At 44.5% G+C, this 20,838-nt stretch overlaps 1 protein-coding gene across 1 annotated transcript in view; it reads left to right on the top strand.

The window, feature by feature from the left end:
* Fndc1 (fibronectin type III domain containing 1) overlaps positions 1–20,838 on the top strand; it is a 66,945-nt gene that overhangs the window by 40,808 nt on the left and 5,299 nt on the right. Inside the window, exons 14-18 of the mRNA XM_029533182.1 lie at positions 3,412–3,480; positions 5,128–5,271; positions 9,812–10,042; positions 12,677–12,785; positions 17,358–17,437. Of these exons, the coding sequence (XP_029389042.1) occupies positions 3,412–3,480; positions 5,128–5,271; positions 9,812–10,042; positions 12,677–12,785; positions 17,358–17,437 (633 nt within the window). The remainder of the gene's footprint in view (positions 1–3,411; positions 3,481–5,127; positions 5,272–9,811; positions 10,043–12,676; positions 12,786–17,357; positions 17,438–20,838) is intronic.

Consider the following 20,838-nt stretch of genomic DNA (forward strand, 5'->3'; position numbering starts at 1 on the left):
GAATAATCGTGGCTACTCGGTCATGCCAGCAACTCTGTTATTTATGGTTACTTCCTCATTTGTTATGGATGCTGTATGTTCCCGTAGCCATAGATTTATATTACATTGTTTATATTGCTTGTTTCCTGTGTATTATTGCATTTATTCCTCTCTCTTTACACACACACATGAGCACACACACACAAGTACATACATTTGTGTGCACACACACGCATACACACATACACTAGAACAATGGTTTTAGTTTTTAGTTTTTAGTTTTAGCTAGAATTAGCTTCTCCTCTCAGTAATGAACCTCTGGAGCTGAGATAACAGACTCTTTCATGTCTCCAGTTTTTCAGGGTACCAGGTTATCTTTTCAGGCATCTAAATATCTTAAGATACAAGCATTCTGGGTTGTCTAACTGGGAAGTTAAAGCCGTTAATCTTTGTTTGTTTTCCAGGAGCTAGACTGGATGATTGAACATCTCTGGAAGTGCTTGAGCCCACTGAACATTCAAGCATTTGTAAAGTGACCTTGTTACATGTTGGAGAGATACACATTCGTCATTATAGAAGACAATCCCAGCCTGCCGTGTTCACCCTCCTGACAAAAAATACAGACAATGATTGGGGTGTATTCCCAGTGGACACACCATACCATATGGGGATGTCCCCAATTTCCCAGGGCTGGAGTCCACTTCCTCCCTCTAAACTTTTACGGAGAACAAACTTAAAAAAAAAAAAAAAAAAAGACTATTTTAATGTCTCTGGAGCTGAGGCCTTAATTCCGTGGAGACATCGAACATTCGTTTGTTTGTTTGTTTGCTTGCTTGCTTTGTTGTTTCTTTTACGTGACTGTGTCTGGGAAGACTTGGCCACACCCCCATGCCTATGTCTGGAAGCCACTTTTATATGAACGGCAAAGTTTTGACTTCGGATCTAGGTTGCCTTATAAAAGACCTAGCTGTACATAGTCCCAGATGGTCTCGTACGGCAGAGTCAGGAGGTCAGCTGTTCTGATGAAATGTGGCTCGCTGCCTACAGATGATGCATTTACTTGGAGAGAAGACTGCGGTAATTCTGAGAACAAATACGTGATTTTATTTGCTTTTAGAAATGACTCTGTGAGATGTTCCCTAGTGCCAGAGGCCTTGTGTTGGTCACCACAAGAGGTGATCTAAGTTGGCAGGTAAAAAAAAATACATGTGACTTTCTGCAAGGTACCAGCTACCTCAGCATCTCAAGGAGTTTCCGTGAGCATGGGTATCCACAAAGGGAAACCCTGCTTCTCCCTGTTCTGTTTCATCTGGGATATTAAAAATGCACAGTTTTGTTCCTTTTTAAACCTGGAGACATAATGGAAATGAAATAGACATGGTGAATAAGAAAGTCACACTGTGCTCCTAAAAGCCCAACTGGCAGATGGGAAAAAAAAAAGGTAGATCAGGAACCAGTGGCAAGATAAACCCCAACTTCAGGAACCATGAACCCCTAAACAGACTTGAATTTGCTGAGAAGTCACACCATCTTGACTTCAGGCTGTTGATGTTGCCCTGGCCTATGGATAATAATATTATATAATGATAACGATAACCATGCTTGGGATTTTTTGAAAAGATGACCATCCCACCCCTAAGGGTGGATGAACTGGAACTGGCCTTAGTAGCAATCACTGTAAGCACAGGTTATCACCCTAGGGGTGATAGTCCAGGATGCTGGCGTCCATCTAGGGCAGATGAGGGTGGCTGTGCGTATCCTGATGCTATGGGCTAGTGACGGCTGAGTATGCCTGCCTTCTGCCTTAATAGCTCACTTCAGCACTGTTAGGTTCACTGTGTAATACTTACTAAAAGCTCCAAGGGAACTGGTAGGATTGTTATACAGAAATGTTGCTAGGTAAATTAGATCAGTGTCTTCTAACAGTTTAGAAAATGCCAGATCGTTACATGTGGTTTCCTGGGAGATGGGAATTTAGATACTTGTTTTCCTTTGTTTCCCTGTGAAATGTTGAGTCAGACAGCAAGGGTTCGCAGACAGTTGGATTAGTTAGTTCAGCTCTGAAACATAGAGGCAGTTTGCTGGAGTAGAAAGACATGTTCTCTGAGCCAAAGAGCCTGAAACTCCAGTTTTGTGTTCTGTCCCTGTGTGCCTTCAGGCCATTACAAATCCTACAGAGCCCCAGTGTGGAACACAGAAGTGGGTATGATAAACACTATTATCCCAAGGGTGTGTTGTGAAGATTATTAACTCACACAACATCCACTGACAGCATCCATAGTTCAGAAGTCATCTAGTAGCCACCTTCCTCATGCCATCCCCTCGGCCCCTCTCAAGAAGGCGTTGTATCTAGAGAGTTCTGTATTGTGGCTGGCATGGGCTTCAGGTCATGAGGAGGAGGAGATCCTCTGAGCTGTTTGGATAAAACTTCATAGGCTTCAAAGCTCATATGCAAGTCAAGGAATCTAATCAGTACCAATTTCCAAGTCATAGTAAAAGGTCATTGGCAGGAAAGACACTGGGAAAGATTACTTGAGGCAATGGGTCTTTTAATTGCATGATAGGGCTGCAGGGAAGGTTCTCTGTAAACACCTGAGCCTGCCATCTACTTACAAGTGGGGACAGTTTGAGGGCACAAAGGAATGGCAGGAAAGGACTCACAGTCCCCCTTAGAATTGGCTCACAGTCCCCTGATGCGAGGGGTAACCACTGAGTCAGTCAATGTCATGTAATTGACAAATACCCTTCCTGGCAATTACTAGGGTCCCCCAAGGCTAAGAGGGCAGGGGTTAGAGGAGCAAGCTCCTTAACCAAATTGCTGCATTTGCAGGAACTGTCGAATTTCAACCAAAATGGAAGAGCTTTACGTGAGGGCATGGTCCTGGCTGACACAGAGAAGCAAGGGAAACTCAAGTCGTGCAGCCTGCCAAGCTACAAGGAAGCAGGGGCAGGAAATCACCCTGGTTCTAGAATATTCTAACGGCAAGGTAGAATTAGGTGGAGAGTAAAGGCAGATAACATGAGCTCCCAGGGAAGGGGATTTTCGTCACCATCCAGGGTTCCCCTCTCCTGGCTGATCACTGAGCAAATGTGTCCAGGCTTGTCCAGACACAGGAGGCCCTCCCTCCAGGTCTAGAGCAATTCAGACAGGTGGGTGGAGGTGACCGGGAGGGTAGCAGAAGACTCTAGAAATATAGAGCGGGGTGGTTTGCTCCTGAGTAAAAGGTATTGGATTGCCTTTCACTGACCTCAAAGAGAGATCTGTTTGAGGGTTCGGATGGCCAATGTTCTGGAAAACCGAGGAGACACTGGTATTGGTGACTGGTTTCCGGGAGCCGCTCAGAATGAGTGAGCTGCTGTTCTGGGGGCAGAATTCTAAGAGCGCTGGGAGGAGTCACGTGGTGATGGGTCGTCTTCCCTCTTCCTCCCTAGATGACTTCTCGGGCCTGGAGACTGACACTGCACTACCCACAGAAGGGGACTATGTTGTATACGATGACGGTATGGAGACGATCCCACTTTCTAATCACAAGATCTTATTTTAGTTACAAGTCTTTTTTTTATGTGCTGCCACACACTGCTAGTACCTGGCAGAGGCAGGCGGTGACATAAACAGCCGCTAGGTCCCTGGGAGGAGCCCAGTGGAATCGCCTGTAAGTCAACACTTTGTCCTTTCTCGTTTCTTTCCTTTTCCTAATTAAATAATATAGATGCTGCTTGGAGATGTGTTGGTTTCTTATCACGGAATCTTTTCAAATAGTCAAGTTCAGAATTCCAGAATGCCCTTGACCCAGCTCCAGCAGTCTCTTTAAGAAATGGCAACTGCTCTTAGTTACCCACAGGACCCTGGGGTTGTCTTGTCTTTTCTGGAATTGCCTCTGCAAGTGAGTTCACCTTGGAGACTTGCCACCTGGTGCAGGGACCTTTGTCGCCCAAGCCCAGGGTCTGCTTCCTCTCACCTTCTGGGGTCTGGTGTCTTGAGCCACAATCCTGTGAACAATGTTGCTAACCTGAGTCCTCTGTGAGAGCAGCACGTTCTCTTAACTGTTAAATCATCTCCCCGGCCCCAAAGTTTTTTAAATCGAAATTTATTTTCTGGTGTGAGTTTTAAAAAGTTATTTTATATAAAACTTATTATTTATCCGTACATATATGTGTCGTGCAAGTTCTTATGCACCGTGTGTGTGCAGGTGCCTATGGGGGTCAGAGTGTGTCAGGTCCCCTGGAATTGGAGGTGTCAAAAGTTGTGAGCCACCCGCTATGGGTGCTGGGAACTGAATCTTGGTCCTCTGCCTGAGAAGTAAGCGCTCTTAACCACGGAGCCATCTCTCTATCCCCAATGTGATCTTCTATAGCTTAAAATGAGAAAAAGAAAAGGCAATTCAGGTAAGGTTTAGCTTTGGGCATGAGCGCAGAGTGGAAAGTTCTAAAGGTCTCCCCTTTTCTGTTCCTAAAACTTCATGTTTGTGGGTACCTGTGTGCCTTTGTTCTTCCTCTTTCTTTCCCTTTTAAAATATGCAAGTGCAGATAACAGTTGTTCTAGAGCGTGTGTTAAGGGGTGTGTGTGTGTGTGTGTGTGTGAATCTGTATATGTCCAGTGTGGCTGTCTCTGTGTATGGTGTGTGTGATATGTGGTATGGGTGTGTGTATCACTGTATGTGACATCTGTATATTTGTATGTGGTGTGTGTATAGCTGAATATGTGTGTGTTGTGTAGTGTCTATTTGTATAGGGTATATGTTGAGTCTATATGTGTGTATGGTGTAGCTGTACTGTAGCATAATATTTGATATGCATGTGTATAAATATGTGTGTGTTTGAATTGGTGTTTGATGTAGGGGGGACAAGTCTGGTATGGTGTGTGAAATATGTGTGTGTGTGTGTGTGTGTTGTATGTGTGTGTGTCTATCTGTCTAGGTGGTATGTGATCTCTTTCTCTATATGTGTGTGTGGTATGGCTGTATATGTGGTGTGATATGTAATATTTGTATGTGTATGTATGTGTTAGAAGGTCTAGTCTGTAATATATGTATGTATGTTTTATATGGTGTGTGCGTGCGTATCTACAGTTAAAGCACAAGTATCCTTAGAATATAACCAGTGCCTCTTCTGATACCATGCAATTACAAAGACTTCATATCTTTTCAGATTATGGATTTGAGACCACAAGGCCACCGACCAGCACCATGCCCTCAACCACTGCTGCCACACCGAAGGTCATCCCAGAGCAGGGCACGGTCAGCTCCTTCCCAGAGGAAGAATTTGACCTTGCTGGAAAGAGGAGATTTGTTGGTGAATATCACTTCCTTAACTGGAGAAACTGATTTTTAGCTTTGCTCCTCAAAGACAGCGTAACCAAGCCCTGGCCTGGCACTTTTAAGAAAATGTTTCCCTGGGGTGAATTTTCCATGTGGGGTATTTTAGTGAGTCCACTTCACTTAGATGGGTGTTAATTTGCAAAAGTCAGACAAAAGGATGACCAGAGAGCTGTTAGTGCTCAGCAGAGGACCTCAATGAGTGTGTCCACATGAGGGTGCACACACAAACACACATGCACACATGCGTGCGCACGCATGCACACACACACACACACACAGGCCAGAGGTCATCCAATGTCTTCCTCTGTCACTCTCTAGCCTATCCCCTTGAGACAGCTTCTCTCCCAGCACCAGAGACTCGCTGTGTCAGCAAGGCTGGTGAGGGAGATCACTGGGACTGTCTGACTCCAGGCCCAAATACCTGGATTACAGGAATGCCCAGTTATGCCCAATTTTTTATGTGAGCACTGGGGATAGAAACTCAGGTCCTCACGCTTGTACAGCAAGCGATCTTACCCATTGAGCCATCTTCCCAGCCCGGTGGCCTTTTTTTTTTTTTTTTAAGGCAAGTTGGATGGCTGGACCTCTGCTGGCTCATGGCTTGCTGAATGCTGGACAGTGCAGCTTCGTGAATGTTCTCACGAGTCCTGATCATTCCGCAGAACCAACACCATTTTTTATACAGTTATCATCTCCAACTTCATTAGACTCAAAGAATTCTGATTTGGAGATTCATTTCCCCCCTCTTCTTTCTCAGCAGCTAAAACCATTTCAATCAAAAATTCTGTGTAGCTGAACTATGGTCTACTCCCGTTCCAAGCCATTCCTTTTCCCATGCCCTTGATGAACTGCATTAATGAGACAGTTGGATTAGTATGTTACTGAGTGGGGACAAGCAACAGCTTATATTAACATCGTACTTTTCAGTTTCCAAAACAAATATCTTGCCATGAGCAGAGAAGACTTCTTGCCAGCTAAGAGGCTGTGACTGGGCATCTCATCATATGAGTTAAAGGGCAAGACCATTAGCCTGAGGCAGCATTCCAGGGGCTGAAGCCAGTGTTTGCTGTGGTGTTCAGCAGTCTGGTGGATTCCGCCAAACCTTCCCTCCCCTTTCTGCTGTCCCACAACAGAAAGGGAACAAGGTGTGGTATCATTAGTCGTATCCGTACCAATACCGTTTATACTATGATACCATAATGATACCATTCGGTGTTACCATTAGCCTTTCCACAGATTGCTCCCAAAGACCAAAAAGAGATTTCTAGCCATTTCAGTGGAGAGAACATGAAGGTCTTTAGTGGATAAAGCTTTAACTTCAATTCCTTGGCATTCCTAACTTTGTTTTTTAGAATGAAATGCAATCAAAGGGGCTGTGGGTTGGTAGCAGAGCCTACTCTTTGTGCATGGCTCATGAGCACATTCTTACTGTAACAGGGTACCAGGTCATGGCTTGCATATTCACAGTCTCCTGTAGCCACTGAAATCCTGTTGTTAGGAAGGAACAATCCCACTAAAATCAGGGACTAGACAAGGCTGCCTACTTTCTCCCTACCTATCAATATAGTACTTGAAGTCCTAGCCAGAGCAACTAGACAACAAAAGGAGATCAAGGGGATACAAATTGGTAAGGAAGAAACCAAAATATCATTATTTGCAGATGATATGATGGTATACATAAGTGACCCTAAAAATTCCACCAGAGAACTCCTAAACCTGATAAACAGCTTCAGTGCAGTAGCTGGATATAAAATTAATTCAAACAAATCAGTAGCCTTCCTCTACACGAAGGATAAATGGGCTAAGAAAGAAATTAGGGAAACAACAAATGGAATAGAATTGAAGATCCAGAAATGAATCCACACACCTATGGTCACTTGATCTTTGACAATGGAGCTAAAACCATCCAGTGGAAAAATGACAGCATTTTCAACAAATGGTGCTGGCACAACTGGCGGTTATCATGTAGAAGAATGAGAATTGATCCATTCTTATCTCCTTGTACAAAGCTCAAGTCTAAGTGGATCAAAGACCTCCACATAAAACCAGAGACACTGAAATTTATAGAGGAGAAAGTGGGGAAAAGCCGTGAAGATATGGGCACAGGGAAAAATTCCTAAACAGAACAGTAATGGCTTGTGCTGTAAAATCAAGAATTGACAAATGGGACCTCATAAAATTGCAAAGCTTCTGTAAGGCAAAAGACACTGTTAACAAGACAAAAGGGTCACCAACAGATTGGGAAAGGATTTTTACCAATCCTAAATCTGATAGAGGAATAATATCCAATATATACAAATAGCTCAATAAGCTGGACTCCAGAAATTCAAATAACCCCACTAAAAAATGGGGTACAGAGCTAAGCAAAGAATTCTCAGCTGAGGAATACCAAATGGCTGAGAAACACCTGAAAAAATGTTCAACATCCTTAATCATCAGGGAAATATAAATCAAAACAACCTTGAGATTCCATCTCACACCAGTCAGAATGGCTAAGATTAAGAATTCAGGGGACAGTAGATGCTGGCGAGGATGTGGAAAAAGAAGAACACTCCTCCATTGCTGGTGGGATTGCAAGCTTGTACAACCACTCTGGAAATCAGTCTGGCGGTTCCTCAGAAAACTGGACATAGTACTACCAGAAGATTCAGCAATACCTCTTCTAGGTATATACCCAGAAGATGTTCCAACTGGTAATAAGGACACATGCTCCACTATGTTCATAGCAGACTTATTTATTATAGCCAGAAGCTAGAAAGAACCCAGATGTCCCTCAGTAGAGGAATGGATACAGAAAATGTGGTACATTTACACAATGGAGTACTACTCAGNTATTAAAAACAATGAATTTATGAAATTCTTGGGCAAATGGATGTATCTGGAGGATATCATCCTTAGTGAGNTAACCCAATCACAAAAGAAGTCACTAGATATGCACTCACTGATAAGCGGATATTAGCCCAGAAACCTAGAATACCCAAGATACAATTTGCAATACACAGGAAAACCAAGAAGACCAATGTGTGGATACTTCATTCCTCCCTAGATTATGGAACAAAATACCCGTGAAAGGAGTTACAGAGACAAAGTTTGGAGCTAAGACGAAAGGATGGACTTTCCAGAGACTACCCCTCCCAGAGATCCATCCCATCATCAGCCACCAAACCCAGACACTATTGCACATGCCAGAAAGATTCTGCTGAAGTGACCCTGATATTGCGGACTCTTGTGAGGCTATGCCAGTGCCTGGCAAACACAGAAGTGGATGCTCACAGCCAGCTATTGGATGGAACACAGGGTCCCCAATGGAGGAGCTAGAGAAAGCACCCAAGGACCTGAAGGGGGCTGCAACCCTGTAGGTGGAACAACAATATGAACTAACCAGTACCCCCTGAGCTCGAGTCTCTAGCTGCATATGTAGCAGAAGATGACCTGATCAGCCATCATTGGGAAGAGAGGCCCCTTGGTCTTGCAAACTTTATATGACCCAGTACAGGGGAATGCCAGGGCCAAGAACTGGGAGTGGGTGGGTAGGAGAGCAGGGGGGGGGGGGCTGTTTATAGAGAACTTTCGGGATAGCATTTGAAATGTAAACAAAGAAAATATCTAATAAAAAAAAAAGGAAGGACTTGGACTGCCATAGACGTAAGAAGTTGATCAACAATGTTGCAGAGGGCCCCTTGGGTCTTGGCTTCATGGCCAAACTTCCAAGAGGATGGTGAGGTTCACAGAGCTCTACAGGAGGCCACCTGCGGAAAAAGCTTGAGTATGCCATCCGTTTCTCTGGTCTCAAGATGGCTGAGGAGATAAAACATGATGCAGAGATGCTAGTCACTGGACTCACCGTTTTCCAAGTCTGAGGGCATAGGCGTGGAAGAATGCTGCAGGCTTATATTACACCAAATTGTAGTCAGAGGACCTTTCTAAATCACACTGAAGTTATATCCGTCAATGTCGATGGGACAAAGAGACATTTTGAAACCATCTTATTTTAAGCTATATGCACATGGGCCTGTTAAAGAGAGAGAAGGATATGTTCTTTTACATTGCTTATGTACATGTGTATAGAGTGCATATACGCATGTGTTGGGGGCATACACGTGTGTGGAAGTCAGACCTTGGTATTCGGTGTCTTCCTTGCTCACTCTGCACTTGATTTGCTAAGGCAGTGTCATCTATTGAACCCAGAGTGTGTCGATTATTGTAGTCTAGCTAGCCAGTTTACCACAGAGATCTCTCAGCCTCTCAAATACTAGGATTATGGGTAGCTTTCACAACTGCTTCACTGTCACATGGATGCAGGCTTTGAAATTAGGTCCTTATTCTGGTGTAGCATCTCCTTTATCCTCAGAGACATCTCCTGAGCCCCAGGGGTGAGCTCTTGAGTTAGCATTAGATGTCTCTGGAGTCTCGGCAGGAAGAGGTTAAATTGTGGGTCTGATTCCATGCAGTGTGTGCTATAATTCTGTTTCCAAAAAAAAAAGAAGCCCACTGGGCATCTCTGTTCTTTCCAGCTCCTTACGTCACATACCTCAGTAAAGACCCAGCAGCCCCGTGCTCCCTGACTGATGCTCTGGACCATTTCCAAGTGGAAAGCCTGGACGAACTCATTCCAAACGACCTGACAAAGAGTGAGCTGCCTCCTCAGCACGCTCCCCGGAACATCACTGTGGTCGCCATGGAAGGCTGCCACTCCTTTGTCATTGTGGACTGGAACAAAGCCATCCCTGGAGATGTGGTAACAGGTATGTCCTAGGTAGATGCTCAGAGTTCCAACTGGTCTGTAAGAGAGAGGATAGATGTACGGGTGAATGCACAGATGGACAGGTAAGATGGGGGAAGGCAGACATCTTTCTCAGTGGCTTGGGAATGTGGGTAACTGCAGGAGCAGTGTAGGTAGTTAAGAGAACATTGGATGAAAGCCAGAGTCCTGAATTATAATCCTAGATTGGTTTGTGTGACCTTGAGTTAATGATACATCATCTTGCTTGAATTTGTTTTCTCAGATGAAAAACTATAAATACCACAGATGTCCAATATTTTGTCTTTCTGCAAATAAACAGGCAGGCAACTACTTGTCAGAAGTCCTATAAGAGAGGATGGTAAAAAGGCTTCCACTGAATCACTACCATGTATCTCCTCCTTCCACGCCTGCTGGCCACTCCCAAACAGCCTGTGTGTTTCCCAATTCCTTATGTGGGCATTGGATAGAATGGAGGAAACCTGGGGTCTTAAGCTCCGCCTCTGGGCTTTGGCCTATGGGATGCTTGTTTCTGTTACTCTGCCTAGATGACAATGGAGAATGAGTCTATTGAGATGAGTTCTTACAGAAAGAGAACCAGCTCGTCCTTCCATGAACAGTCTCCTTTGTACAGGACTCCTCCCAGGCCTGCGAGCTGTGTAAGAGGGAGGTGCAGGTGTTGGCTGTGAATGTGTTCCTGGACGGCAGGGGTAGGGTTGGAGGTTAGAGATCAATATTACCCACTGCAGGAGTCACTTGTGTGACTCTGAACTTCTAGTGCTTCTGCTGTAGGACCTCAACATTGTTTTTTAAGGAGAGAAGATGTGTTCAGGAATGTCCCAGGGGCAGCTTCTCTTATGGAGCTTACATAGTGGGCCCAGACCCAGGGTAAGGAACTGGGAGATATAGTTCTCATGCATCCTGCCAGTGGTGGCTGAAGGTTAAGGGGCACAGAGCCAGTGTGGATGAGTGGGTCTGAGCCTTTGGTGTAACTGACAGTTGCTTCTTTCATGGTGTGTGCTGGGTGAGACCAATCTCTGCACATTTCTATCAAAGCCAAGCACAGAGAACGCTGGAGGAAGGAGGCCTACAACAAACCACTGAGAAGTTTCTTTCTGATTGAAATGTGGTTTTTTTTGAATGGCCTTCCCTACTTCCACTCCTTCTCTTTGTCTCTCTGTCTCTGTCTCTCTGTCTCTGTCTCTCTCTGTCTCTGTCTCTGTCTCTCTCCCTCTCTGTTTGTGTGTGTGTGAGGTGTTTGTGTACATGTATATAGGTACAGGGAGACCAGAGGAGGCCAGCAAATGCCTGCTTTACCACCCTCCACCTTGGTCCCAGAGACTGGAACTGGACATGGAGCTAGGTTGGTGGCCAGAAATTCCAGCAGTCTTCTTGTCTGTGCCCCCTCCTTGCCCCAGCAATGGGGTGCTAGGAAGGCATGTGCTCACACTTGGGTCTTTGCCTGCTGAGCTATCATCCCAGCACCATAATGGGCAAGCTTTAAAGGCAAATAGGGTCACAGGGAGTCTTTCAGTCACACCACATGCCTGGCAGTCACTGTCGATATTCTTCATCTCATAGAAAGGGCAACTGCACATCTCTAGCAAGAATCTTGGGTTTTGTCTGTCTTTTAAATTCTTATTTATGCATTAATTGTATAAAGTGATGGTTTTCAGAATCGTACTTTCATTCCAGTGTATCATGTACTTTGGCCATATTCACCTCCTCCTGTCTCTCCTTTCATCTCCGCTTCTCCAAATGGTCTGTCTATCTATCTATCTATCTATCTATCTATCTATCTATCTATCTATCTATCCATCCATCATCTATCTATAGTCCACATATGATAGGGAAACAAGACTCGTCTGAGTCCAGCTTAGTTAAATACTAAGTGCAGGGCACTGCTTTTTTCTTTCACTTCTTTCTTCTATGTGCAGTCAAGATTAGATGTAATTAGCCCTATGAGGTGAGTGATGACAGGGAATGAGGCTGGTAGAGTAGAAAGAGAAGTAGGGAACCAGCCAGACAGCAGAAAGCACTTGAGTTTGCTGTCCCCACCGGAATTCGCCAGACATTACCGAAGTGAACCGTCCTGAATCACAGTGAAGCTTGCTCTCCTTGAGGTTTTCTTGGAGCCGCACATCACGCAGACGTACACACATTTCGGCCCTTCCCTCTCACACCTCTGTGTGATTTGGTTCCCTCTTAGTTAGCTTCAACTGTCAACTCGACACTTCCCAGAATTATCTGAGTGAGCAACTGGGACATTGCTTCTATCTGATTGGCCCACAGACACAGCCGTAGGACTTTCTTAATTACTAATGTGGGAGAGCCCAGTCCACTGTGGGTGGTACAATTCCTAGACAGGTGAGTGTGGGCCGTATAAGAAAGGTAGCTGAGCAAGCCAGAGGAAGCAAGCCAGGAAGCACATTCTTCTACAGTTCTACTTCAAGTTCCTGCTTGAGTTTCTTTCCTGATTTCCCTCGATGATGTACTTGGACCTGGAAGTGTAAGATGAAATAAACCCTTTCCTCTCCCAAGTTGCTTTTGCTCATGGTGTTTATTGAAGCAACAGAAAAACGCAAACTAGAACAGGTTCCTTGGTGCTCACCAGGTTCCTCCCTCTTCCTGTCTCCAGGATACCTGGTCTACAGCGCCTCTTATGAGGACTTCATCCGGAATAAATGGTCAACTCAGACCTCATCAGTGACCCATTTGCCCATTGAGAACTTGAAGCCAAACACAAGGTATGGCCTGGTGGTTGCATACAGACAAAAGGCTGGACCTGTGAGCTTCATCATAGTATCCTTTGGTTGGGAACAAAGGATTAATCAATCATCACCATTTCCTTGAATTCTTGGTTTAGCACATGGGATACCGATGAAGGCTCACCACGTGCCATGCCTTTTGCTTAAGACTGTGTGCATTATGGTTGTTGCTTGACAATTTGCCCATTCCTTGTTCTCTTAGGCATTACCTTAAGGGTAGAAAGGCTGTTCGATGTGTTAGAGGAGAATTGATTCAGGTTCAGTCACTAGTGTAACATTTAGGTAGTACAACCTTGCTATGTGACATTAGCAGGATAGTATTTGCTAACCATGTTAACGGACACAGAAGCTTTGCGGTGTAGATGTTCGGAACATTCTGAAAAGATGTGTTGCATGCATTAGTGAAGGCTACAAGCCACCACAAAAGGAATGGCTGGCTGATAGAGCACTGTTCTGTCAGCCAAGGTTTATGGCACTCGCTGAGAAAGTGGCCAAACTTGTTCACATAAGAGTGTCTACTCTTCCGTTGTGCTGCCTGTTTTGGGAGGCTCAACTCTCAGAAAGTGACCTGGTTGATGAATATGTGTAAGGATCTGGGCATGTCTTATCCAAGCAGTGGTGTGCTGGTAAACTGACCATCTGGGCAGCTGGATGTCGGGTGGGGAAGCCCCTGGTTTATAGCATTTTCAGTGCCTGAGGTTCAGGGACTCCCACCATAGCCAGTTTCACAATGGCAGTGGGCTAACAGGATCCTATCGTCCTACATAGCTTCGCAGATCCTGAATAAGTCATGACTGGCAAGATGTCCAGATGTAGCACCATGCTGTTGTATAGAGCCAGTGGGTTTGCAGTGAAGAGCTCAAAGTGGCTTCCACAGGCAGTGGAGTACAGAAGTCTGGAATAAATCACTCAGTAAACAGACATCTGCTAGAGAGGACAGGATCTGGCCAGAACCAGGAGACTGCCCCAAAGCTGGGAGCATTCCCTGTGACATTTTAATGTGACATTTAGGCTCACTGGAACCAAGCTTCCATAAACTGTTATGAATTGCAGGACTTGGCAGATGGAAAGAAGCAATAAGTCAGGGAATAGAGAAAGTGCTTCATTTCTTTCTGCTAGCAGTAAAAGTTGACCGAAAGAAATAAAAGCAACAGAATCAGATGGAACAGGGCCAGCCTTTTTTTTTTTTTTTTTTTTAACCATGTGTCATAATTTCTTCTATAGCACATCCACCATACACATCAGAAAGCTGGAAGATGCCTTCCAGTGCATTCACCACATAACAACCAGCAACAGGAGTTGAATCTTAGTCGCTTGACCTCTTCCCGCCCAATGCTCTTTCCACAGATTTGGCTGCCATATTGGATTTCTGCCATTTTGACTGCCAGGTGATGGTGGTGTAAGGTGGAGGTATACTTGTTCTAACCGTGGCTCTGGGTCCAAACTTCATTCAAGCGGTTCTTTCTGTTTTTTGGGGGCCAGGGTTTAGGGCATGGAGGTGAGCTAGATGCAGCCCTCTTGAAGAGTACACCGCTGTCCTCATGGGGCTTGTTGTGTGGCAGGAGAGACAGATGTTATAAAGGAAAAACAGATATAAACTCTCATAGCCAGGGTCATGAGGGAGTTTAGGGAGAATATATAATGGAGGGATTCTTCATCTTCTGAGCCTGAGGCCAGTCAGGCAAGACCAGGAGAAAGTTAGGTTGAAGCATATGGTTCAGTAACCCTGAGAACAGGTAGGCAAGGTGAGGTAGTGCACAATTGCTCCAGGAAGAGGAAGCACCAAACCCTGAGATAGTCTAGGGAAATGGACGGTCCCAAAAGAAAAGATTGGGGACCAGGGGGCGATGGGCAGTATGAGGCTCCATCTGCCCCCTCTACCCAGTCTCTCCTGCCTCCTCCCTGCAAGAGTAGGCATTTGGCTCTTGGGGTGGAGTATGCAGGTATGCTGTGGCATGGGACTACTCTGGTCAGGTTTCCTCAGGACCCACGTGAAGAGCAGCTACAACACAGCCAGAGTGGTGTGGATAGAGTGAACAGAACCCCCTTTCCCCCCCACCCCAAGATTTGACTGCTAAGAAAGCTCAGGTACCCATGCTGCTGAGTCAGTCTCTTGTGGAAGTGGGGGAGGGGCAGGTGGTCTGTCAGGAAAGACAAGAAAGCAATCCACTCAAGGGAGGAGCCAAAGTCTAAACTTGGTGGTTATGTCAGATCCTGTTTTTTGTTTTTAAACTAAAACAAGTGTGTTCCGCCTTAGTCACTAAACAAGGGCCCTGCCGCGGCCACTCCTTAGGGTCTGCATATTTAAATGCTGAGTCTTAGATGGATCACACTCCATCAGGGGTGTGAGGACTGTGTAGCAGGAGGGTCCCACGTGGCTTCTGGACATAGGTCTTACTCCTAATTTTTTGAATAGCTTCTCTTTAAAGACAAAAAAAGTGTTGGCAAAATTCAACTAGAGTTGTTGATGCATGCACCCCCTCCCCCCCACTGTTGGAACTACCCACTTGGGGTTTTGCCATAAACCACTCCACAGCCATTAAGAGTGAATAATCAAGAAACATGCACTTCTGGGTCAACTGAGGTTTGGAAACACGTTCTTAACTGTGTGTATCTTTTTTTAGAAAAGAATTGAAATGGGAAAAAAAATCAATACTAATAACATGTGGATGATTTAAAATTTTATCGAGTGGCTTTCCTCTTAACGGTGGCTGAAAGCACAGGAGAATGTCTGTGTGCTATGAGGTCAGCGGTATGGATGTCATCACCTATGGCTTGTGGTCACCTCTGAATGTAAACAGGCCCTCCTTAAAACTCCATTGTTCTTTAGTCAGTACTTGCATCTGTTACCAGATAAAGGATTTTGAAATAGTTAAGTGAGACATTTCTTCTAGTCAAGAGCTAGAGGAAAACACTATTTCTAAGGTTCAAAGAGTCACCATTCACGAGTCCTAGAAGAACCTTGTGGAACCTTGGGATGAGGAGGCCACAAGAGTTAAGGGCAGTGCTACCAACTATTGGCCCTGAGTTCTTTGAGCATCAATATTGGCAAAGTAAAAGATACTTGTAGACTCTGTTTCTTTCTCAGGGAACGAGTTGACTAAAACGTCGGGCTTTCCAGAACGTTCTGTGTTCCTAGACAAAGTATGGCCCTGCAGCAAAGCCTCTGTCCTCAGGTTGTCCCCCTATTTTCTCTTCCTGGACATGCTTCTCTTTCCCGGAGGGCTCAAAGCTCCAGACATGGCTGTTGTGTGAGTTCCACTGAAAAGGTCACTCTCTAACCACCCTCTCCTGCCAGTCACAAGCCATATTTGTGATGAATCTACCACGGAGCTGGAGATGTTGACTAAGTTAATGTTTAAATTCTACTCTGTGTTTTCTAGCCCCAGCTCCTCTCTCTTGGAGCTTAGACTGGCCTCTGAGTCTTAACTGCTTAAGACTTCTTTGAAGGATGGACTGGGAGAGTCAGCCAGGGTTTGCCTGGATGCTCCAGGAAAAGCGCTCTGAGAAACTATCAGCCTAGTGTTTCTGTTCCAGTCCATCAGCCATGTGCCTGTGCTGTATCAATTATACCATTCAAGAAATTATCAAAAATGAGAAGTTCAGGAAAAAAAACATAAGGATAAACATCTCTCCCTATGTCTTACTCTGCCTCTCTATCTCTCTTCTATCTATCTATCTATCTATCTATCTATCTATCTATCTATCTATCTGTCTGTCTGTCTGTCTGTCTGTCTATCTATCTATCTATCATCTATCTATCTATCTATCTATCTATCTATCTATCTATCTATAATCTATCTATCTATAATGTGTCTGTCTGTCTACCTACCCACCAACCTACCTACCTACCTACCTACCTACCTACCTACCTACCATCTATCTCTGTCCGTGTGTGTCTGTGTGTCTAAAATGTTCAAGGGCAAACGGGGTGCACAGCTTGCTAAGGATATTGCCAGGAGAAGCAAAACTTTTAATCCAGGTGCTGGTTTGCCAACTGACAAAAAGAAAGGTGGGCCACCTGCAGGGGATGTGGAAGCAATCAAGAATGCCATAGCAAACGCATTGACGCACTGACGCTGGCTGAAGTTGAGAGGCTGAAGGGCTTGCTGCAGTCTGGCCAGATACCTGGCACAGAGCGCAGATCAGGGCCAAGTGATGAGGGTGAAGAAGAGCTGGAAGACGACACAGTCACAAATGGATCCTGAGCTCTGCCAGATGCTCTGATAAACTCTCTTGGGACAAGTCTTGCATTTTGAGCATGGAGTAACAACCTTGCTTGTATCAGCAACGTGGAATCTCAGCTTTGCTGAATGTTCAGAACTACTGCTGATAATTTTTTAATATGAACCTTGAAATAGCAATGCCAGTTGTCTACAAATGGAAAAATAAAGGTGATTTACTGTGCTGAAAAAACAAAAAAACAAAAAAACAAAAGACAGACAAACACGACTCCAAACTTAACTACAGAAACATGCTTGTAAGAATCCGTCTCATTACCCAGAGGTCAAGCCAACTTCTCTTTTAAAAGATGTTTTCTTTCTATTTCAGGTATTACTTCAAAGTTCAAGCCAAAAACCCTCACGGCTATGGGCCTGTCAGCCCTTCAGTCTCATTTGTTACAGAATCAGGTACGGGCACGGTCATCTTTGTATTGCTTGCTTTAGAAAACGAGAGAAGGGGCTGGTGAGATGGCTCAGTGGGTAAGAGCACCCGACTGCTCTTCCGAAGGTCCAGAGTTCAAATCCCAGCAACCACATGGTGGCTCATAACCATCCGTAACAAGATCTGATGCCCTCTTCTGGAGTGTCTGAAGACAGCTACAGTGTACTGACATATAATAAATAAATAAATTAAAAAAAAAAAAAAAAAAGAAAACGAGAGAAATGATCAAAACAATAGCTATTGGCGGAGGGGAAACTGAGGCAAGAAGAAAATGCCTTCTTTTCTGTTGGATGAGTTCAGGATGTTTATAAAACAAACATCCCCTCCTACTATGTTAGGAGAGATCTGAGGTCAAATTCTTTTCCTTTCTTTTTTTTTCCCTTAATTTATTTATTCACTTTACATTCCAATATCAGCCCCCCTTTCCCATCACCCCTTACACAACTCTTCCCTTTATTCTGCCTGTCCCTTCTCCTCTGAGAAGGGGGATCCCCTTTGAGTATCACCCCACCCTGGCACATCAAGTCACTTCAGGACTAGGTGCATCCTCTCCCACTGAAGCAGAACGAAGCAGCCCAGTTAGGGGAACAGGATCCACAGGTGGGCAGCAGATTCAGGGATAGTCCCCAGCTCCAGTTGTTGGGGGACCCACATGAAAAAGCTGCACATCTACTGCATATATGCAGGGGGCTTGGGTCCAGTCCATGCTTGCTCTTTGGTTGGTGGTTCAGTCTCTGGAAGCCCCCAAGGGTTCAAGTTAGTTGACCCTGTTGGTCTTCCCATGGAGTCCCTGAGGTCAAATTCTAATGAAAGGAAAAACAAATTTAGTTTTCAGTCCAAAGATGGGTTTGACTCATTTGCATAAAGTAGTTTCAGAGCTTTCTTTGTTGCTGGGTTTTTTATTGTTTGTCTTTAGTTTTAATGAGACATAATATCCCAGGCTGACCTGGAATATTCTAGCTGGAATATGAACCATCTAGCCCAGGCTGGCCTCAGGCTACAGAGTTCTGAGACTATAGGCATGTGCAAACATACCTTTTAAAGTTTAAGAACAACATTTTTATTCTAAATAGCTGGGGAAAACCCACCTTTGATGACCTGGGAGGCAGCTGCTTCTCCAGGTAGTCAAGTCTCCATCTAAGAATTTTTTTTTTTTTATGAAGAAGCAGAAATATCTGTACTAAGGACTTAAAGTTTAACTTCTCTTCCAGTGCTTCCCAACCTTCCTAATACTGCTACCCTTTAACACAGCTCCCCATGTTGGGGTGACCCCAACCATAAAATATTTTTGTTGCTACCTCTTAAGTACAATTTTGCTATTGTGATGAATCCTAATGCAAACATCTACGTTTTCCAATGGTCTTAGGCAACCCCTGTGAAAGGGTCGGTGACCCGGAAGGTGGTTATTGTTGTTGTTGTTGTTTTGCTACTGTTTCATTTTCACCCCTATCCTTCTGCTCTGTAGAATTTGAGAAGCACCCTTAGCTTTTTCCTCTTAAACTGACATCACTACTTCAAGCAGAGCAGGTGGTGCCAGAACGAGCTGCCTATAAGAAGCACAAGGGAAATTTAGGGTGATAGCATATTCTAAGTGTGGAAGGGAAGCTCCGTACTTTTATGTATTTCAGACTTATTAGGTGTGAGTCCTAAAACGCAGTTTTCTGGCTGAGGATGTAGCGCAGTGGTCCTTGTTGCCTAGAATGAATGAAATCTTCTCCTCCCACTACTGCACAAATTAAAATAAGGAGAGGATGAGCGACAGAGAGGAAAGAGTGCTGGTTATTGAGTCCATGCACAGCATCTATGAAAATCAATGTGCTGCCCAAACTAGTTCTGTGGGCAGAGGGCTGGTCCAGTGTAGCAGAGGCCTGCCCCAACCCCACTTGAAAAATGATCTTTTCCTGAAACAAAACTTCTTCAAAAGCAAGTTTTATATTCTCTGAAGTGTTTTTTGCAGTTAAAGCATAAATACATCTAGATATGAAATGTCACAGATTTTGAGTATTTTTAGCCCTGGCCACTGTCCAGATGGTGTGTCCTCCATCAGCTTCCTCCTGACGTCCTGCATACATCTGCTCCCTCCCACTAAGTACATGTCATCTAGGATTTGATATTCCTGCCCTAAAGTGTAGACTCCTTTGGCTGACTTCTCTCCAAATAATCAATTTTTTGTTTGGTTGGGTTTTTGTTTTTGTTTTTTGTTTTTTTGTTTTTGGTTGTTTGCTTGGGGGTCATTTTTGTTTCTGTTTTGTTTTGTTTTGTTTTTGGCTTTTTGAGACAACATTTCTCTGCATAGTCTTGGCTATCCTGGGACTAATTCTGTAGATTAGGTTGGCCTTGAACTCACAGAGATCCACCTGCCTCTGCCTCTCTAGTGTTGGGATTAAAGGTGTGAGCCACCACCACCACCACCACCTGACTATCTTATCTAATAGTCAGTTTTTGATTGATCCATGCATTATATATGTTAGTCTGTCATTTCTCTTTCTTCTGGTCTGTATTTGATGCAACCCATTCAACTGTAATTTAAGTTATCTCTACTGTTTGATAATTACAAGATGCTATCAGTGTCTATATGCAAATGTTTGGATTTGTACTTTAACTTCTCTTGGGTAAACACTGAAGAATGGAAAAAAATGTGTGACTTTGTAGTATGCAGAACAGTTTAAGAAATCACCGGATTTTCCCAAATGGGAAGTTTAAAAACAAGAGCATTGATTTTTTTTACAAAGTTTTGCATAATCTATTTAAGAATATGTGTATAAGAGAGAAAAAACATATGTGTATATATATATACCACAGTGTGCATGTGAGAGAGTATGTGTGTGCATGCCATAGTGAGCCTATGAGAGTGTATGTGTGTGCATGTCACAATGTGCCTATGAGGGAGTATATGTATGCATGTGTGTGTGTGTGCATGCCACAGTGTGCCTGTGAGAGAGTATGTGTGTGCATATGTGCATGCCACAGTGTGCATGTTGAAGTCAGAGGACAGCTTTCAAGAGTTGGTCTTCTTTTACCACACAGATCCTAGGGTGTTGGGAACTAAAAAGGGGGCCCTGGGGAAGAGGGGGAGGAAAGACCCACACCCTGCCAGAGTTCTACTTATGCTATGGTCAGGCGGGCGTGGGAGGGCTGCCATACACTTTCCACTCAGCCCCAGGTGGGCATTCAAGCCTCTGACCCACTCTTCGGGGGTGGCCAAGGGGCAGCCCAACCTGGAAGCCCCAGGGCTACTTCCCTAAAGCCCTCCAGGGTTATGAGAGAGAGGGATGAGGGGTGAGAGGTTCCCACACCATCGGGAGTGAGTGAAGCAGGTCTAGACTGGAGCACAGGAAGGCCTTCCATCAGGAGATTAGAAACAGCT

The sequence above is a fragment of the Mus pahari genome, chromosome 21 (genome assembly GCF_900095145.1).
Source record: "Mus pahari chromosome 21, PAHARI_EIJ_v1.1, whole genome shotgun sequence".
Lineage (NCBI taxonomy): Eukaryota > Metazoa > Chordata > Mammalia > Rodentia > Muridae > Mus > Mus pahari.